Source organism: Parus major, chromosome 1, assembly GCF_001522545.3.
Source record: "Parus major isolate Abel chromosome 1, Parus_major1.1, whole genome shotgun sequence".
In the NCBI taxonomy this organism is placed as follows: domain Eukaryota; kingdom Metazoa; phylum Chordata; class Aves; order Passeriformes; family Paridae; genus Parus; species Parus major.
In genome coordinates this window covers 97802540-97822111 of record NC_031768.1, presented here as the reverse complement: position 1 = coordinate 97822111, position 19572 = coordinate 97802540, and the positions used below count along the sequence as shown (strand labels likewise).

The 19572-nt window shown below is 43.7% G+C and overlaps 1 protein-coding gene across 2 annotated transcripts in view; it reads right to left on the bottom strand.

Annotated features, from left to right (window-relative positions):
- CD96 (CD96 molecule) overlaps nt 1-17025 on the bottom strand; it is a 28363-nt gene extending 11338 nt beyond the window's left edge. For both annotated transcript variants that reach the window (XM_015648365.3, XM_015648372.1), the window contains exons 1-5: nt 16820-17025; nt 13399-13824; nt 3192-3247; nt 1208-1298; nt 681-857 (exon numbers count right to left, since the gene is read on the bottom strand). In XM_015648365.3, the coding sequence (XP_015503851.1) occupies nt 681-857; nt 1208-1298; nt 3192-3247; nt 13399-13824; nt 16820-16907 (838 nt within the window). In that variant the 5' untranslated portion in view covers nt 16908-17025. The remainder of the gene's footprint in view (nt 1-680; nt 858-1207; nt 1299-3191; nt 3248-13398; nt 13825-16819) is intronic.
- Between the last annotated feature and the right edge of the window lie 2547 nt (nt 17026-19572).

Genomic DNA, 19572 nt, shown 5'->3' with positions numbered 1-19572 from the left:
GTTGTATTGTCTGTGCAGCAGGGAGCATACATAAAAAAAAAATTAAAAAGGTATAAATATGCATTTGCACCTGAAGAGGAGACATGCACAGGAGGGTGCTAAAGGAAATCTGTCTGCCCATCTCACCAGTCACCCTGCATCCTCAGAGGTGCTGAAAACTGTACCGCCAAGTCACCTGCTTTCACCAAAAATGCAGGACAGTATTTCTCCCCACTTCCCCAGTCATGTAGCTAATTCTTAAAGTACAGCTTATAGGGGAGTTTCTCCACTATCCACAGAGGTACAGTCTTTTGCGTGTTTTACTGAAGGTGAATAACATAGCCCTGAGTCTGAGGATTTGATTTCCCAGGGAGCCACAAGTGCTCTGTGAGAAACACATGATTATAATAGCTCACTGGTGCCATGTGGCTATGCTCGAATATTTTTGGGTATGGGAAGTACAGCAAGATTCTGCCTAAACAAATGAGTGTCTTCTGCTTGAGCAGGAGTTTCTTAGCTCATTCAGAGGCTTGAGCAAAGATTTGAGCCAAAAAACCTGCCAGAGAGTTCAAGCTGCATGATGAACTTGTACAATAAAGCTTCTATAGTGCTGGCATTTCTTCAGCATTTTAAATAACAAGAGAATACATGTGTTTGTTGTTCTTAACACTTTAGATGTGTCCCATCTATGACAAACCTACCAAAGGAAACAAATATTTCTTCTGATGAAATATTCCTTGTTTCATTTCCCAGGAAGGGAAACAGACACACACATGAGAATGTCTTATGTGTCTCGTGGGTCCCTTGTAGCATCAGTGTTGATCTCAACTCATAGAAACCTTCACTGTCTTGCAAGTCTTCTTGTACCACAGAAATTTCTTAGGGAGAGAAAAAAAAAAGAAAAGACCCTCTTGTTACACTCCAAACTCTAAGTCAGAGCTGTGCAAAATACTGGTTTTGGAAAGCAGGCTCATATATCCATAGGTTTCTTTGCTGAGACACTGTCAAAGATTTGGCAAGAATGGTGTGGTCATGCCAAACCATAGTTCCCATCTCTGGCAGGGGGCTCTGGTCACAGCCATTTGCCTCCTGTTTCCTTTGAGGAGGCCTGGTGCTCCCCCCTTTTGTCAGATAGACACCTACACGTTCCCTGTGGCAGGAGTGGATACCAGTCATGATTTTCCCTGGGGACCACTCCTGCTGTTTCCCCATGGTCAGGTTGCTTTACCTCCAGGCTTCTCCATCAGGCTTGCTCTGTCCATGTACCACAGGAGGCTTGGCTTGTGAAACGCCTTCCTCACGACACAGCTCACATTGGGCTGTGGGGCAACACAAGGCAGTGGTTAGGTTACATATATATATATATATATATATATACATATATATATATATATATACACATACACACACACATATATGTACCCATGTTGGGTGAGCCTCTGACAGTTCCTTCCTGGCTGCCAGCTCCCAAACTCCTGTATAGGCAGTGCTTGTTTACTCACAATCCTGCTCTGGAAGGAAGCACTTGCTTCCTCTTTATTGTGTTTCTTGCCCACTCCCCTCATTTTTCTGTCTGCAGACACTGTTGAATGAGAGCCCAGGGTGTTGCTCTGGGTGTCAGGACTCCAACCCCCTCCAGTCCTGTGCTGTGGCTGGAGAGATGTAGAGGGATCTCCAATCTCCTGCTGACAGCCACAAACTCTTACATGGAAAAACACTGGAATTGGTAAAGGGCACAGTGTGTGTGAGGAGAATGAGACTCTTTCTAATTGCCATGTAAATCCTTTCTTCATTAGGCAGATAAAGAGACAATTGGCATGAAAAGGACTGCCTAGCACAATATGTTGAATTTACAAAATTTCTAGCAGATCTTTCTAGCAGACATAATATGTAAGAGATTTCCAAAAATCACAAGGAATTGGATACTTTAGATGCAGTAGTCCTCGTTCTGTGACAGTTGTTCCAAAGATCTGTGCCTGTGCTCTGTTTAATTTCCCAGCAAACAATAGATGGGCAGGACCTCAAAATCAAGGCTAGATGAAGAGTTGGGCACTAGCAGGGTGAGAGGTCTCATCCTCACGCTGCCTAGACGTTCCCAAGTATGTTTATTTAGCAGGTTATGACACTGCTAAGTACTAAACACTGTCAGAAGAGAAATGGCCTTGTTCTTTTCAACAGAAGAAAAAAGCGTGTGCTACTCATGCAGCACAAACCTCTCTTGCTCCCTCATTTAAAGAAAGTGGTTCCCACATTTAGCTGAAAGCAAGCTTGATGTATTGAAGCCAGCAGAAGTCAAGCATTCAGTAGGAAGACTGAAACTATCCAGCTGAAACTCTTTCCCTGACACGGTAAACAACACCTGAGCTTGTAGTGCAATTGCTTTCTCCTATTTTCCTCTTCATTATTCCCTTATTTTTCAGGCTCTTTTACAGAATAATACTTTATAAATTCTTCTTACGAAGAAATACAAATCCAATATCATCACTAGATCTAAGCCCTGCAAAAAAAGGCAGAAAAGTGAAGTAAAGAAGTCAGTGTTTGTTTGGAGGTGAAGAACAGACAGAGGCTCTTGGGGGAGTTTCTATTGCCCAGTCCTGTGATAGCAGCACCCCTTGCTTTGTTCAGCAGGACAATGCAGACAAAAGTCTGCAATGTCCAACACCACACCCAGAAATAGGTCACCAGGAAAATTATACCAGTTTGCAGAAGCAAATGATTCATGGATTGTGTGGGTGGTTATGGATAGTACAAGGTTCTGCCTGCCCACAAGCTCTGTTTCCAAGTAAAACCTTGATTTGAGATACTTTCAGATCAAAAGCTTTAACTTGGAAAGATGGAACTGGAAGCAAAGCACCATAGCTAATAGCCAGAGAGGTTTGCTAGTCAGCCATATGAGCCATAAATACGTTTTGTGCCAAGCATGACCAGTGCAATTCAGCAGACTTTTAGGTTCCACCATTACCAAAACTAGAAGAGAGGCCCACACAACAGAGAAGTCCATATCTAGCTCTGGTTTGTGCTCACTGCTGAGGGGTGGGAGTTGCTCAGAGGAAAGGGCACGAGCACCTCCTGTTATCTCCATGCCTTGCCTGCTGCCCTGTGAGCTCAGTTGGGAGGTCCCTCCTATGCCAGATTCAGCTCAGCTTGCCTGGCCCTGCTGGGGTGGCACGGTGACAGTCACAGGCATTGCTCTTTGCTCCAAAATTGCTCACCTTCTGTGAAGTGCTGGCTGAGCCCTCCTGCAGGCTAATGAAGATCTCAGGGTAAGCTGGAAAGCAAACATAAATGTATTAGTGGAATGGACACTGCAGATCACAGTAACAGCTTCTAATAACACTTAACAGCCTTGTTTCATATGAAGAGTGGAAATTAAATCCTACCTCCAGCCATACGTCAAGCAAGATAAAAGTGTGCACAGCTGCAATTTGAGGTCAAGGAAGTGGTTTACAAGACCGTATCAGCAGCTATTGCCACAGGATTCAGGATGTGTTTCACCGCCTACCCCAGCTAGGTTTGGGTGGCTTTGCTGGGGAAACAAACTGAAACCATCCTGCAGTCACAGCTTTGGCAGCAGAGACACCCTTCCCAGCCCCATGAAATCAAACACACCCCAGCTGCTGGCTCTTCTGTGTGCTTGCCAAAGGTATCTCCAAAGGCTTTAGCTATCCCCCAAAATGCTGGTTGATTTTGGGTGCCAGCTACCCTCCTGCTGCTGCCTGGACAGATGTGTGACAGTGTCCACCACAGATGCTTCCTGCCTTGCCAGGAAGCCCCAAGCCTGCCCTCACAGCAGAGCAGCAGGGCACTCATCACCACATCCACATGAAAAAAAAACCTGTTTTCTTCTGGTTTTGCAGCATTTTGGTTCTGGGCACAGCTGACTGTATGAAGCTATCAGGTACTGTAAGCCTCTCTAAACTACATTTCTAAATTAGCCATTGGGATGCCTGCTTTGGAACAGTATTGATGGACTTGTAAAGTAAGGACTATTGAAACTGTGTAAATATATAACAAATTTCAAAAGCCTCAGATAAATTTGTCTTCTAGCCCTTTCTGAGCCTGAATCTGGACTGGAAAGAAGTGCTCTCCCTGAATTGTCACAATCGGTTCTCTGTGACCTGGGACCAGTCTGGCTGGGCGGTGTGGAAAAAATAAAGAGACGGGTAGGATGGAGTGCCAAAGATAGATTTTAATGTTCATAGAGACTGCACAGTCTGAGGGGCTGCATCCAAAGACCTGGGGCGTGGTTAACCCAACTGTACAAAGGAGTATCTGAGGGCAAAGGTCCAATCACAAACTCAGGACAGGGTTTTGACCTTAAAAGTCTAATGCGGGAAGACTCCATCAGCATCTCCCAAGCACCCTGCCTCCCAAGGGCTTCAGGTTTATTCCCTACATCCAGGAACCCAGCCCAGGGTATGATCTTTCCCAGATGATCTGGTCCCCACACTGAATTACTTAGGAGATCAGAATTCTTTATCTTTCCAACCTAAACCTTGCGTTAATCTCTACCATTAAAATAATTTTTTCTTAATTTTTCCTAATTTTTCATGTTGATTGATATAGGGCCACCTCAGTTAATTACATTCTCCCATGAGGTGAACTTTTCAGGTTTCCCTGTTGTTTTATACAGCTAAGCCACCAAGGACTCTTCTGATTTTATTTTTAATTTCCACTTTTCGTCCTGATGTTGCTGATGGATTCTGCCTGGGCATGACTTACATTTAATTATCATGGCCTTATAGTTTTCTGGACCTATGCTACTTTTTTTGAGTGGAATTTCCTGGTTTTTAAATCTCTTCTGGGTTTTGGGTTTTTCTGCTTATTTTGGAGGGTGGGGTGGGGCAGGGATTGTAGATTCTTCTTCTCAGGAAATGAGTGTTCTAAGATTTCATTCTTTCCTCTTTTCCAAAATCATACAGATGGTAGTGGAGCTGCCAGAAGACAGACTTTTTCAGATACAGGGAAAAGTCTGGTAAACTGGATCCTCTAATCCCTGCAGAAGTTGGGTGGGAGGCTAAGTCATGTCTAGTGCATGCTCTTCCTTTTGTTTTTTTGACGAGAATGTTCCACACCTGTATTAAGCACTGCTTTCTCAGATGTGTTTGCTGGGTAGCTGTTCTGGCAGGCAGCTCTCATGCATAGCTCTGAGCGGTCTAATAGATGTTTTCCAATTAACATCTCAGCCCCTGTTAACACTTTGACATTCATTTGTCTTGCTAGGATATTTACCAATGTTTTGGATCTAGCAGAAATTCAATATTTAGTTCAGTAGTTTCTGCTGCTGAGCTTTTATTCTTACAAAAAGGAGAAATCAATATTTGGCAAAGCTAGACATGAAAAGGCCATACCTTTTCACAGAAACTTGTATCTAAAAGATCTCTATTCTAGAAGAGAAATATTTTAAAGTATTTCAATCCAAAAGCACCCTCTTAAAAAAAGCTATTGATTGAATGTCTGTTTTTACCCAGTATACCAAGACTCTCAACTTCCTTGAGAGATCTTTTCATGCCTTCTCCATCCTTTCTGGTCCAATCCTCAGCCCCACTTGGGCCACCTCAAGCAACTGTGAGGGAGCACCCCTGAGCCTTGGCCTGTCTCTGCTGTGTTTAGCCCTGCCTGAAGTGTTTTTCAGAGGGATCCTTCATGAGGAGTTTCCCACAGGCACCCTCTCCTCCTGTCCATTACATCTCTGTGCTGCAATAGCTGCCTGCCCTTCTTGCCCTTAAAGCCACCCAGCCTGAGGGGTTCAATTGCATGAGTGTTTGGGTGACAGTGGAGATGCTGACTTGCCAAGGTGGGAAAACCTCCTCAGGTTTCAGCTGGCCTTTTTTCCCCTATCTGTGTCCTTGCTGATGGCCAGAATGACAGATATAACCAACATAAGGTACTGTTGATTTTGTTTACATACACTATCTTCAGGTTCTGTCCCACCCATTTGAGGCTGGATCTAACTGCCAGAACACAAATATTCATTTCTTTATTCTCTACTCAGCAGAAGGAGCAAGAGAGGTGCTGCCATCAGAAAGGGCTCTTTGTCCCCAGATGTCATCTAGAGAGTGCTGGATCATCCTGGGCAGTGTGTCTGCCAGGGCTGGCTTGGGGCAGGCCCTAAGCCCTCTGCTCTTGGTGTCCCCTCCTGCTGCAGCAGAAGGGAGTAAATGGAGAAAGGCTGGGATGGTGCAACCATAAGGGGCATGACTTCAGCAAATGGTAACAGGAAAGTGTGAGACAGGATGCAGAATAGTTATTTCACCTGCAAAATTCAGACATGAAAGGGCTAGGAGCACAAGAGCACATTTCCTCTGACTGGTGGACTTTACTTACCTGAGGTCTGAGAGACTTTCCTCGGCACCCACTGCAAACCTCGGGGCTCTCAGGGAGCCCCTGCACCCAGCTCTGCCCTTGGGAGCCCTGTGAGAGGGGCTGGTGGCACAGCACCCTGGTCCAAGCCAGCCAGCACTTAGTGGGAAATGCAGATTGTTCACCACCAAGGACATAGCTGCTCTCTCTAGTTTGCCTCTCTACCCTGCTGTACTGATATTTTGATTGGGTTCATGCACAGCTAAGCACACATCTTGCAGTAATTCTGAGAAAAAGCCAAATAAACAACCTTTTAGTAAGAGACACACAAATCTAGGGAAGAGCATCAGCAGTGATGGAAAAGAGTTTGTTCCAGTATATTAGTATCCTTGAATGATTACCCAGGTAACACTGTTGCTATTTGAGAAATGTTGATTTTAAAAAGTGTCTGAATCATGCAAACGTAAGAGGAGGTTTCAGATCATTAACTTCTATTTTTATTTCTTTTACATCAGTGACCAACAACCCCCAGACACATTTTGATTTTCTTTTTAGCTGCTCCCTGTTGAACCTTTCTTTGAATTCAGAGCATCAGCATTGAATGGCCATGCCATCCTCAAGCTGTGGGCTTCCTTGGACAATCAGCTACAGTCAAGGGACTGTTGACAGGCCCAGTCTTTAACACTCTTTTACTTCTGGAGCTTTGGAAATATGTTTTCCAGACCAACTGATCTCTAAAGAGAAAACAACGCCTGGTTTTAAAGTGGGCAGTAATTTTCTGATTCAGTTGTACCTAAGTGATTGTAGAGCAGGTCCTAAGACACTTGAAAGGGAACAAGGCAAGTAACTAAAGATGGGGAAGGCTTACAAATGAAATGCCAGCCCACATGTTTGCAGTACACAGGTTCTGCCACTCCTGATCAATTTGAGACCCCCACCAGGACCCTCATTTCCAGAGCCAGAGCCTTTGGCAGCAGTTGAATTTCACATGCCTTTGAGGATGTGATTTTGCTACAGCTGCAGTCCCAAACTGTTTACTGAATTTTGGCCATGATTTCCTAACCACAGGCAGCATGGCCATTGGGACACAGAAATCTTGATGACCAGTGTGCTTCCCTGTAACCCACAAAATCCCAACATAAGCTACACATCAGGGTAAGATTCTTGCCATGTGCATGACAGTGAGACTGACGTATGTACAATGAATTAACTATTTTTTCCTGCCAGAAACTGAAAGAATGGACTCAAATTCTTCTAAGAACTCCAGGGTTATTTACTAACATTTTAGGTCATTGCAGCTGAAAAAGTAACAAGGTAAATACGTTTATATTCAAAAAACCCCAGTGTCTGTCAAAAGTTATTGGCTTCAGAACCAGACAGGAGTGTCACCTGTCCAAGTGCAAGGCAGCAGGCAGTTGGCATAAGCCCCTTACCAAATACTTTCACAGTGGTGCTGCTCTTCTGGACTCTGGGTGGTACAGCACGTGGCAGGAAAAGACTCTGCCATCATCAGTGATTTTGGTGGGGAAAACTTTTAGGATGTTATTCAAACCCAGGAGGACTCTGCCTGTACAGCATGCTGCTCTTCCTGTACACAGCAGGACAAGAGGGCTCCTTGGTCACAAGTTCCTCTTTCCTCCCATTTTCACCCCATGTATAGAAAACCCCACAAAATTGTCAAGTCCAGACACACATACACAAAGAAATATTTTTGTAAGCCATATTCCCAGTATGAAAAGCTTCCCTTGCACATTGTGTAGCAGTAAGTGGACATCTGCCACTTTTGGGTTTTTTTTTCCCAAATATATTCTCTCTCAAAACTTCAATACCATGAACAGTCATCATCTTGACAATAAAATATGGAATAAATAGCTGTGTCTTTTGAGTCCTGATCTCTGTAGCCTGCAGAGAGAGCAACAGAGGTGCTTTCTCACTGCACCAGTCTTTAAGTTATGCTGAACATCCCATACATATTAAATACAACTGAAATTTCAAGGAAAACTTTGCTCTTTTAGAATTTTAAGTAGAAAAACCTGATAATAATGACTAAAATTTATCTCTCTTATTGTCTGTGTGGCAGCCACCCTTGGCTATAAGTACAGCCAGCATGTCCTGGACATCTGTGCCTCAGAAATTATTTGCAAGCTTTACTCTGTATGGTACGTGGCAACCCACATCTATCATTGTGTTGGTTTATGTGTTGGGGTTTTTTGGTTTTTTTCCCTTTCCTCTGCTACTTTGTGGAGTAAACTGTCAAAACTGATGTAGTAAAGGTAAGGGTGTTTCCTACAAAAACATTTTAAATTTTATTGTTAAGAATGACCTGCATGAGGGAGATCTAAATAGATAATGAACCAGGACAGAAGGTTAAAAACCTAAACTATTTGAAAGTCACCTTTAAGGAAATCCTCAACAGTTACAGCTTTTCAGTGACAACATATATAAATGAGCAGGCAAAGCTCAAGGACACTGCTCACTGATACTTATCTACACACTGAAATTAATGCTAAAAGGCTACGTTAGAACATGAATATAAATATTTATCCCGAAAGTGAGATAAAGAACAAAAATACAGCAAGCTTCATATCTGACAGAAAATTGCTTAAAAGTACTTTTTCATGTGGTTACCTTCATAACTGGGTTTGCATGTCTTCTGTGGCATCTGTGACACAGAGGTTCACATAACCAAAAACACTAGCCAGTACCTTTCTTTTCTATGTCAAAGCAGCCTGATATCTCACTACCCTACACAGTAACCATGTATTTTTCAGATACTGAAGCTTCACTACAGAAAAACTTGCTGGAAATCCAATACAAGAAATATTTTAGTTTTATTATATTAACCATATCCCTAGACCTGCTCTGTATGTGCTCCTGAAAAATTTAAAGCAATTAAGATGGAATTTTTCCTCTTTGTTTCTTTATCATCTATTATTTGCAGTGTATATTTTGCAAGCCTATGGTTATACTTTTCCCCTTTATTATCACAGTCCAATATGACTAATAAGTTTTTTAGCAGATTCTGCAGGCAGGACACAGTAGAGTAGAACATTTTCATTTCAATCTGCAAAAATACCCTGTAGTTCTTTCTGAACTTTATATCTGAGATGAAAAATACTCACCACTAGCCATTTCAAAGGATAAGTGGACAAATTTTCTAAGGTCGCGTCCTCAAGGCATAGAATTTCTAAAGTCTGCTTTAACCACACTTTCTTCTGGTAATGCCTCTCCTCTTTTGTTATTGGAGCAACAGCAACAACAACAAAACCCAAGAAGGAAAATCAGAAACATGATGTTCGTTGTGCTTTGAAAACCAATGATGACTAGTCTTCTACTCAAGTGATGTATTTTGGCTTTTATATTTTTCGTATTCTGTGGTGCCTAGGTGTGTAATTTTAAACTTCATGTTAAGTGTTAGGGAGCTCCCTTCACAGAGTAGATAGACAAAACAATTCCTTTTCTAGCTTGATACCAAGGACAGTCGTTACAAGTTTCAGGCCCAAAAGTATAAGCAGCAGTGGACTGAAGAGAGAAAACAAGAACAATGGGACTTCATAACCTGAAGCAGAGATTGGACAATTAACCCTGATATCAGATGCACCAAAACTTATAAAAATGTGAGACCTCATGACCAGCTGTCCATTTTGTGACCATTATTAGGTCCATCATGGTTGTAGCCCTGGCCAGGCTCTTGTTCTGCCCAAGGTGTATCCTTTCAGACCTTTCAATAAATACCTGCTTTATTCTTAACTCTGCCTAGCCTCTGTTCTAAGTCAGCCTTCTCCAGGCATCACAAGGAACAGGCACTTTTTGATTTAGAAGGGAACTGTGATTTTTAACCATTACCCCTAGACACATTTTTTAAGTGAAAGCCCTGCATCTGATTCTTGTTGCAGTTTCATGACTCAATTCACAGCATTACCTGAATTTTTTGACAATTCCTAAAAAAGCTTTTCTTAACTGCAGGATCACGATGTCTCCTTTCAGAGCTGAGAATTATTTGAAACTTCAATTTTTATCTTACATTTTTTTTTCTGTGGCAATAAACCTTCACATCAATTTTGTGCACCTCTATTTCCTTTTCTCTGAAGATATCTGCAGACCTTCTTTTCACTAAGCAAGCTATTCAGCTATGTCAGGTTAAGATTAACCCTGTTTTTCAGTGTAAGTGCTCCTTTTGTTATTCTCCAACCTGCCCACTACTAGAAAACTTGTCACTCTTTTCTCTCTCATCCATTTCAAAAGCCATTTCACCATCTCCTACCCTACCCATGCTCAATCCAGGCCTCCATCCAGCTGTGGAGGCAGGGCAGAGTGGTGCAGTGAACAGTGCACTGCTGTGGTCCAGATATTGGGTCTGTGAGTGTGTATTCAAGCAGGAAGAGCAGTGGTAATGGGTGGGAGATGCTGAGTGCCGTGGTCAGCACTGACCTCTCTGACCCCATCCTGTGTGTGACACATCCTGCCATCGTCCCTGTCCTCAGGCCTGCCCTCCCTCTTCCTTGGAGCCAAGGCACCAGCCCACACCACAGTGAAACTCCTCACCTCTGCTCCCCTGGTAGCTCTGGCTTGCACGTTGAGATAGCACAGATGTGTATTTCATTTATTTCCTGTCTTGAGGGGTGTGTGAATATCCAGCTCTCCCAGACTGCCATGTTATTTGTCAGTGGGGACTTTCTGGTGACTGTGACTTCCTTTGTACCTGGCACCCAAGCACAGAGCAGTGATGCCAGCACACAGTTGTGCCACAGAGACATGAAGAAAGGCAGTGCCCTGAGCTGTAACCAGGACAGCCAGCAGCAGAAACACCTTCCCTCCACTGTCCCTGAGAGTGAAAAACCTGAGGAGCCAGCTCTCACAGCAGGACACAGAGTACAGAAGCCCTAATGGTTCTGGACAGTGCAGAGAGGACAAAAAAAGGACAAAGCAAATCTATAGTTTCTCCAGGAACAAAACTGTACAGAAGGTTTTGCTGGGACAAACCACCCTGCAGAAGTTCTGTGCAGAATACAACAAACCTGGAGATGAGTAATAATCCCAAGAGTTCAGTCTGGAAACATCTTCTGCCTACTCTCACAGTCACATGTCCCAGCTGCTTGTTTCCCCCTCTCATCTCTGACTCCCATCTCCTTAACAGCCTGTTGGCTAAAGTCCTGTGGGTGTGTCTGTCTGTCCTATGAAGGCCTGCTGCTCTGTGAGCTTTTTTCAAGTTGAGTGCATCTGGATTCACTTCACTTTGATGTAAATGAAAACTGTACTTCATCATAGACTATCACCTTTATCCATCCTGCTCACAGGCTGCATTAAGTTTTTTTGCCTTCTTTTGAGTCAAAGTGGTTCATTACAAAAGAAATGTTTACCTTAAAACACAAACCTGCAAAAGGTAGCAAACTCCATCTTTTAGATCTCTCTAGCAAGCAGTCATCAGTAGCATAGCTTGCTACATCTCATAGTTACTGAAAAAAGCCACAGTGATGCTGATATGAACAAGAGCTGCCCACACTCTAGACAGCCATAACAGCATCAAACCTGTCTGTATCAACCAAGGGCAAGAGAAAAGAAGCAGTGCTTGATTAGCACAGTTACTGCACTAAGCAAGTGACAGAGAAACTTTGCATGAAGAACAGAAGTGTGGGAGGGTTTCATAGGGTTACTAGCATGGTTTGTACCTCACTGTACTCCCCTTGATCCCTCTGCCCTGTGGAGCACAGGGAAACTCCAAAAGGGCAGCCTACCACAGCACATCCCCCCTGCTGCAGAGTGGCAGCTTCAGCTTTTGCACAATTACTCAGTGTGTACTGTTTAAACACACCCATCCTCTGTGAGCTGGGCAGAGGTGCTGGCTCTCACTTTGCCTCTGTGAGCCCATCAGGGCAGGCAGGTGCTGCAGGCTTGTCCCAGGTGAGTCTCCAGGATAACAGAACCAAGAAAAATGCTTGGAGCCACTTCCATGCAGGATCCATCAGTGTTAAACATCCCTGAGTATGAGTCTTACACAGGACCTCCTCTTGCTACAGAAGGTCCAGCGTGGGGACTACCAGTCTGGCCTTGAGATGTAGGTGAAAGGGCAGTGGGAGCACACCAAAATACCCCTAAAATAACCTGCACCCACCCTGCTCCTAACACTTGAACACCTGCTGTGTATACAGCATGTTGGCCTTGCAGCTCTGAACTGAAACAGTGCCAGCCTTGCTGCATTTACTTTAATCCTTCTTGAGTTGTTAGCAGAAACCTGGGTCAGAAAGAGGTTTCTGGGGTTATCAAATCCAGTTCTCCATGTGCACAGCAACAAGCTTGCTCAACACCCCTGCCAAGTTACATCTTCCCAGCAGTTTGGGCTTTTGCCCTTGCTGCTGACACTAAATAGCTGTGCCCAAAGTTGCTACACTGACAGTTGCCACTTTGTTTAATTTGTTGTCAAATCCATTCTCATCTGATTTAAATGAATTTGTTCCTTACCAGGATAATTTAAATATCCTCCCTGGAGTTCACACTCTCCCCTGAGGCTTACTTACCGAGAGCAGTCGTGCTGCTTTCCAGCTTCCTTTTGCCTGACAAGCAGTCAAATCTGCATTCCTGTGATTCTCCTGAGCAATTCCCTGCTTTGCTCCAGTGTATTTTTGGTGGTGGGGATACACATCCTTCCATGGAGCTAACACCCAGCATGCCCTGCAGATGCCAGCCCTCAGCCCCCATCAGACAAGGGTGTTTTCTCTTTCACTGGTGCCCAGTGCTGCACACCCACAGAAGCAGCACAGCATGGTTTGAAGATCCAACATCCTTAGTCCCACCATACCCTGACCTGCTCATCTAGTCACCTTCACAACGTTTCTCCAAAATGAAAATGCAGAAACTGCCACCTCACCACCTTTTTTTCATTTTACTATGTAACTTTTTACTCCACCAAAGAAATAAGGTTTCCTAATCACGAGTTGGATAAAACAGCTAGAGAGATAAATAAACAGCTAGATAAATAGTAAACTGTATAAGCAACATTCAGTGGCACCACTGTAAATCCCAAACAAGTCACCATCAGCAACCAAGAAGTGTTCATCTGTCCTGATACTCTCCCCCACCCCATCAGGAAACAGCAAAATCTCATTTGCAATCACTTACCTTCTGCCTTGACAGTAAGTTGAATTTTCGCAGCCTTTGTCCCATATGGGTAAGTAGCAAAAGTGCATTCGTACTGCCCACTAAGGGACACAGTAACATTTTCCAGATGCAGAGCCCACCAATTGCATTCAGAGGTGGCATTTGGATTGGTGGAACAGAGGGACACTGTGTCATCCCCACCGCAGCACCTCCTTGTGCTGAAGGACACAGAGAAGTTGTAAGGAGCCTCAGAAAACGTGAAGTAATGGGTGCCATAGGTGGGGTGAAATACAGCTATTTTGGTAGATGGGCTGCCATCAGTCTTGGACCATTGTGTCTGTATGATGTGGGTGGTGGGTGGTTTTGGGAACACGCACAGCAGGGTCACATCAGCACCTGGCAGAGCATGGACCACTTCCCTCTGGGTAATGACATCTGCAGGCTGGCCTTGAAAACAAACAGGATCATTTTCAGTGCAAGTAATGTTTAAACAAAGCTTTTCCTGATCCATCTTTGACATGATTTGGTGCCACAAACTATGAAGACCCTACTACTCTAACCAAAGGCAAGAGGCTTTAGAGTAAATCTCTGCCATTACAAACTGCAGAGAGAAAACTGGGAAAGCAAATGCATGTGTGTCTGGAAGAGGCCAGGGAGGTTCTGTCACACGTGGGAGAGAAATGAGAGCTCTGAGGGCCTCTGTGGAAATGAAAATCTTTCAAGTAATACAAATAAAGCAGAAGCTGGGCACAGTTATTCCCCAGTTCTTTTTGCAAGAACAAATAAGCTATTCCCACTGGCTAATTCCCTGCACCATCCCTTGCCCATTGCCTTTGTAGCTTCAGCAGAGAAAGCTGTTCTCTGTGTTATTAAACAGCTCCTGCATGTCCTAAATGAGTGTCTGTCTCAGTGTCAGAGCAAGCTGCTCTGGTGTGTGTGGTTTCTTCCTCAATTAATTCCATAAAGCAGGTGGCAGTCCTTAGTGTGCCATATAAAGGAGTAATGGATCGATGAAATGAGGGGCTTTCAGCAGGAGCCTGTACCACTTGGTTTTGCTGCTGTTGTAGTAGAATTGATTTATATCCCTTTCTCCTTCCTATGAGTAGGAGTCTTGCAGTCCCCAAACCCCTGAATGCAGGGCACTGACAAACTCAAGGAGATGAATAATTTATGGAGGGGGTTGTTGCAGTGAGACGAGTAATCAATCACTCGCATAGAGCCATACACAAAAAGTCCCTTTTCCAAAAGGACATGTGGGTCCACAGAATAAAATGAATTGTGCAGCTGTCCTTAGGCACAGACTTGTGCCCACTGCTCACCTTCCTTACTTGAAAAAGCCAGGTACCAATTCCTTTGCTTTGACATTTGCTGTGCTGTGTGTGCTACACAGCTCTGGGGCACCGGAGCCAGGGGGTGCCCCACCAGGGCTCAGGCACCCTCAGTTGTGCTGCAGTGTGCCCCACACTCCCCCAGCTCAGCCAGGAGCCAGGGGGTGCCCCACCAGGGCTCAGGCACCCTCAGTTGTGTTGCAGTGTGCCCCACACTCCCCCAGCTCAGCCAGGAGCCAGGGGATGTCCCACCAGGGCTTGGGCACCCTCAGTTGTGCTGCTGTGTGCACCACACTCCCCCAGCTCAGCCAGGAGCCAGGCAGGGACCCTGAGCATCCTCAGCTCTGGCTGGACAGGGTCAAGGCACAAGGGCAGAGTGACACATCCCCACAGAGCTGGCTCTACCTGTCCACTGATGGGTGACATGGACACTGGAGATCAGATGTGTGCAGAGCAAAGCTGCTGAATGGCCATGGCCAACATTAATCTCTGCTGCTTCATTGCTGCATGTGTTCTGCTCATCTTTTATTCTAAAAAATGTGATGATACAAGAGGGTAAATAAAAATAAACCTGAATGACAAGTCTCACAGCCTTGGTGCTGTGAGAAAAAGTACTAAAACTATTTTTGTTAGTACAAGGAGACTGTTATTATAGGAAAAACCCTCTGATTTCACCACAAGTTTTGCATCAGTAAAAGTTAAGGAAAAATCAATTAGAAATCTTGCAATCAAAGACTAAGACTTACAAAGATTTATTATCAAACAAAAGACACACAGCATTTTTTTCCCTCATATTCATGCTGATGCTGCCTTAGGTCTAAGGATCATATAAAGAATGCCTCTGAAAGATCACTTAAGGAATTCATATTAAGTTGAAAAAGTTATATATGTAGAAACAACATTTTAATTTGTATTATTTCTTAGTAGCCTAGCACATTAGATTATTTTAAATGAAAACATTTTGTGCAAAAGTGTTCTTAACTTTTTGCTAGCTTCTCAATATAAGTAATCTAACTTTATATAAACTTTATTATTCAAAACCAAATAGTGTCCATTAGTGCATACCTGTGCTCCAAGTGAAATTTCTTAGAATAATTCCCAGACATTTAGGTGATCTCCACAAAGGGCATAGAGGCCTCCACTTTCACCTTTGAGTGACTTCAGTGAGGATTTCATCCTCAGGGTAAACAGAAACCCCAATTCCAATTTTTATGTAATTGCTATTTTTTTCTTACATGGGCATGCTTTGAGGCTTCTATTACTTTTTTTGAACTTGATATTTTCTATGATTTTTTCTATTTTCTATTTTCTTTGAATACACATATGAATTATTTTTATTTGAAGAACCAGTTTTCCTCAGTGATGTAGAAAGAACAGCCTATGCCAGATTGTGAGATGCATCCTTCTATGCTGGTCAAATACATGCAGTTTTTCCCTTCTTAACTGGAAAAGTTGGTATCCTACAAAATTGTTCTTCCTAGCTGGTAATATTCTTGTGTTTATCAGAGTCAGAATTTTGAAGGGGTGGGGGTGGGGGTTTGTGAACATCATCCTTTTTCTTTGTTTTCCTCAGACTGCTTTTGGTTTAAATTCCTTCTGACAAAGGTGCAGCTCTCCTTAGTCAAATTTTCTGAGTATTTTACTTGAATGACAAACTTGTTTCTTGAGACATTAGGCACATAGGGCTAGGTGCAGAAGAGGAAGGGAAAAATCTGTTTAATGGGTTGCACCTGTACAATTTACTCGTGTCTAGAAGTATTTAAATTCTTCCTCTCTGCATACACTGGTATGTAAGACAGAGACAGAGAGGTATTTTTTATTTTCCCATTGAATGCAGTTTTCCTTTTGGCCCGTTTGAGAGGAGCACACATTGCCCTAACTTCAAGTGAGCTCATCCCAGTGATTATTCTGGCAGGTTAGGCATATTGAATTAAATAATCTGCTAGTCAGCACACCATTTAATCCCTACTACCTGCACATTGTAACCAGGGTTATTAAAAAGTTGTCAGGAAATAGAAAATCATTGCCAGTAGCTACAGCTCACCCTATTGAGACCCATTAATCCACCACCCTCCATCATAAACTGAGTCAAGGTGTCCCCCTGACACTCTTACCTGTGACACAGGGCACTGAGAGCAAACAAAAGAGAGAGAAGAGCCACCTTTCTTTCATCTCTTTTCTTGATGAAGTTCTGGTGAGCATGTAGCTCTCTTGGTGCTCCCTCAGAAGAGGAAGTTGAAGTGGCCTGCCCCGTGCAGACAGGCAGATGTGCAGCACAGTCACTCAGCACGACTTCTAAGAAATGCTTCATTGAACTGAAAGCCTCAGTTTCCTGCTAGAGTGATAAAATAAGTACATCTTGTGAAACCTTTAAGACAAAAACATTACCTACATTTTTTCCCATGTTGAAAACCAATTATTTTTCCTTTGTCTTTGCAGATTAACTCAGGGTAAGCAGTTTACTGGTTTACACACTCTCAAAAACATGCCAGGTACCTAAGTCTGAATATACAATTTTTGGGGATATGCTTTAGGGGTGATTATGTTGGTGCCAGGTTAGCTGTTGGAATTGTTCTCAAAGGTTACTTCCAACCCTGCTGATTCTGTATGTTCTGTGTACTATATAGTAGATAGCATACAAAAAAAGCTGATTTTCTTTTTCATTAATTTCCTTCATGTGCTAGTCTCACATATACTATTTCTATGCTCTCTACATTCTGTAGCTTTAAAAAGCAGAGCAAAACATCAAAAACAATCTCCAGAAATTAAAACAGATTGAAGCAAGAGTTTCTACATTCAGTTTTCCCCCCTCCTTTTTCTTCCTAAAAGGAGCATGAATTATTTTCTGCAGTTTGATGAAGTCCAATATCACGTGGGACAATGTCCCTTGGTGTGGTGGTTAATCCCTGTACTGTCCTTCAGCTGTCAGTTTTGATAGTGGCAGCACCATCAGGTGGAGGAGCGTGGTTCCTGGCAGTCCTGTCACCTGTCTTTATTGCAGGTCACCTGTACGTCCTTCTGAGCTGTCCTGGAAGCACACTTCATTTCCATGAGCTAGGCACACACCTGCCAGCAAAGCATCTCATTGCAGGCAAGTCATGCAAATTTGCTGCATTTGTTGGCAGCTTTTCAGAAAGAACCAGGTTTGAGTCCTGCTTATCACGCTTCTTTCCCCCAAGGCAGAAAGAGCAGGGCAGGACACCTCACGTGGATATGTGTTATGTGCTTCATGGTGTGGAGGTTTGGCAGAATGGATGGGCAGGATGCTTGTTGCCCCTGATGGCTCCATCCTTGGGGGCCCAAGGACACTGTTTGGACTTTGGGACAGAGCCTATTACAGCTGTTCCTCAGGGAAGAGAAAGCAAGTGTCACAGTCCCTGAAACAGGCATGTCTCTGCCAGCAGTGCCTTCCCTCAGGAGGGAGTCCTGAGCTGAGTCCTGACACGTCACTCCCTGACTGCCAACCTCTGCTAACCATGCAGCTCCCCATACCTCCAGATGCCAGGTACAATGTGAAAGGTGAAAGACTCTGAATAGGAAAGGTCATTTTCCTATTTTGTGACCTGCCAGGTGTTAACAACATCTGTACCACTTCCCTAATTTGTGCATATGCAAACTTTTGGTGTCACATTTAAATAGACTCCAGGTGGAGCTCGTAATGCTGGCTGGGCTACATCAGGGCTCCACGCATCTTGGAGAATAAATGCTGCTGCACAGTTCTTTTTTTGTTTGCATTGCCCTTCTACCTGAGGAAACACACTAAGAGCCCTTGTAGGAAATCACTGGATGCCCAGGTTACTGCTAAAGGAATTTTCCTCGGGGGATGAAATCTCTGCTTGTCATTCAGAAATCTGACAGAGAAAGATCTGTCCCAGAGGACCAAGAAGTTCTGAAGCTGAGGACGAACAGAATATTCAAGCCATTGTTATTGAGAGCCACAGAAGGGAGTAAAAATACTAAAGAGATATGTTCTGATTTCCACTTCAGAGCGAAGACCACAAAGAACACAGAGATTATCTGCAGATCCTAGAGTGCAAGAAAATCTGACTTCAGTCTAAAATTTGGATTTTCATTTATGATTGCAGTTACCTTAGCTTCTCCTCCTGATCAGGTCATGTAAGCTTTGTACCTTGAGAGAATGTATTTTGTCTTAAATGAGCTTTTTTATTGATCTGAAACACACATCACAAATTGACAAGACAGCCCAAGTGCTGTGTGGCATATTCAAGAGACAAAGAAATCCCTGAGCAGCTTGTTTGAATTACTAGATCACTGTATCTTGCCCTTAGAGTTTCTTTTCCCCCCTAAAATAACATCCTAAAAATATACTGCTGCCATGTTTTATTGTGTTGACTGAATGCACCCACCCAGCTCTGTTGCTGTGCTTGGTGATTAATAACAGACAAGAAGGAAACCTCCCAGCATGATGGAGTTTTGTTCTGTTCAGAGCTGTGTTTTGCCCCAATTCCATCCCAAAGCCTAGGTCCTGAAATAGTCACCCTGCTGCTGACATTTATGTGTGTGAACAGCATAGTCCTGCCTCTGCAAATGACAGCAAAACCCATTCTGAGACACGCCACTTATCTCACCTAGGAGGTGAGGGACACTCTTCCCTGGAGCCAGACTTGAGGTCCTGCTCACAGCAAATTATTATGAGAGGTTCTTTCCCCACTGCCCTTTCCTGGAAAGTTATTTATATGCAGCTTTGCAAATGCCAGGGTTGGATGTTACACACCAGGTTACGGATGGCGAGGATGCGAGCAGGTACTGAAACATATCCCGGGACCGTGGACCTCGTGGGTAGCTGGAGGGAGGACACACCTGTATTTGGCTTTTCCTTGGTGGAGAAGCTACAGGGATGATTGTC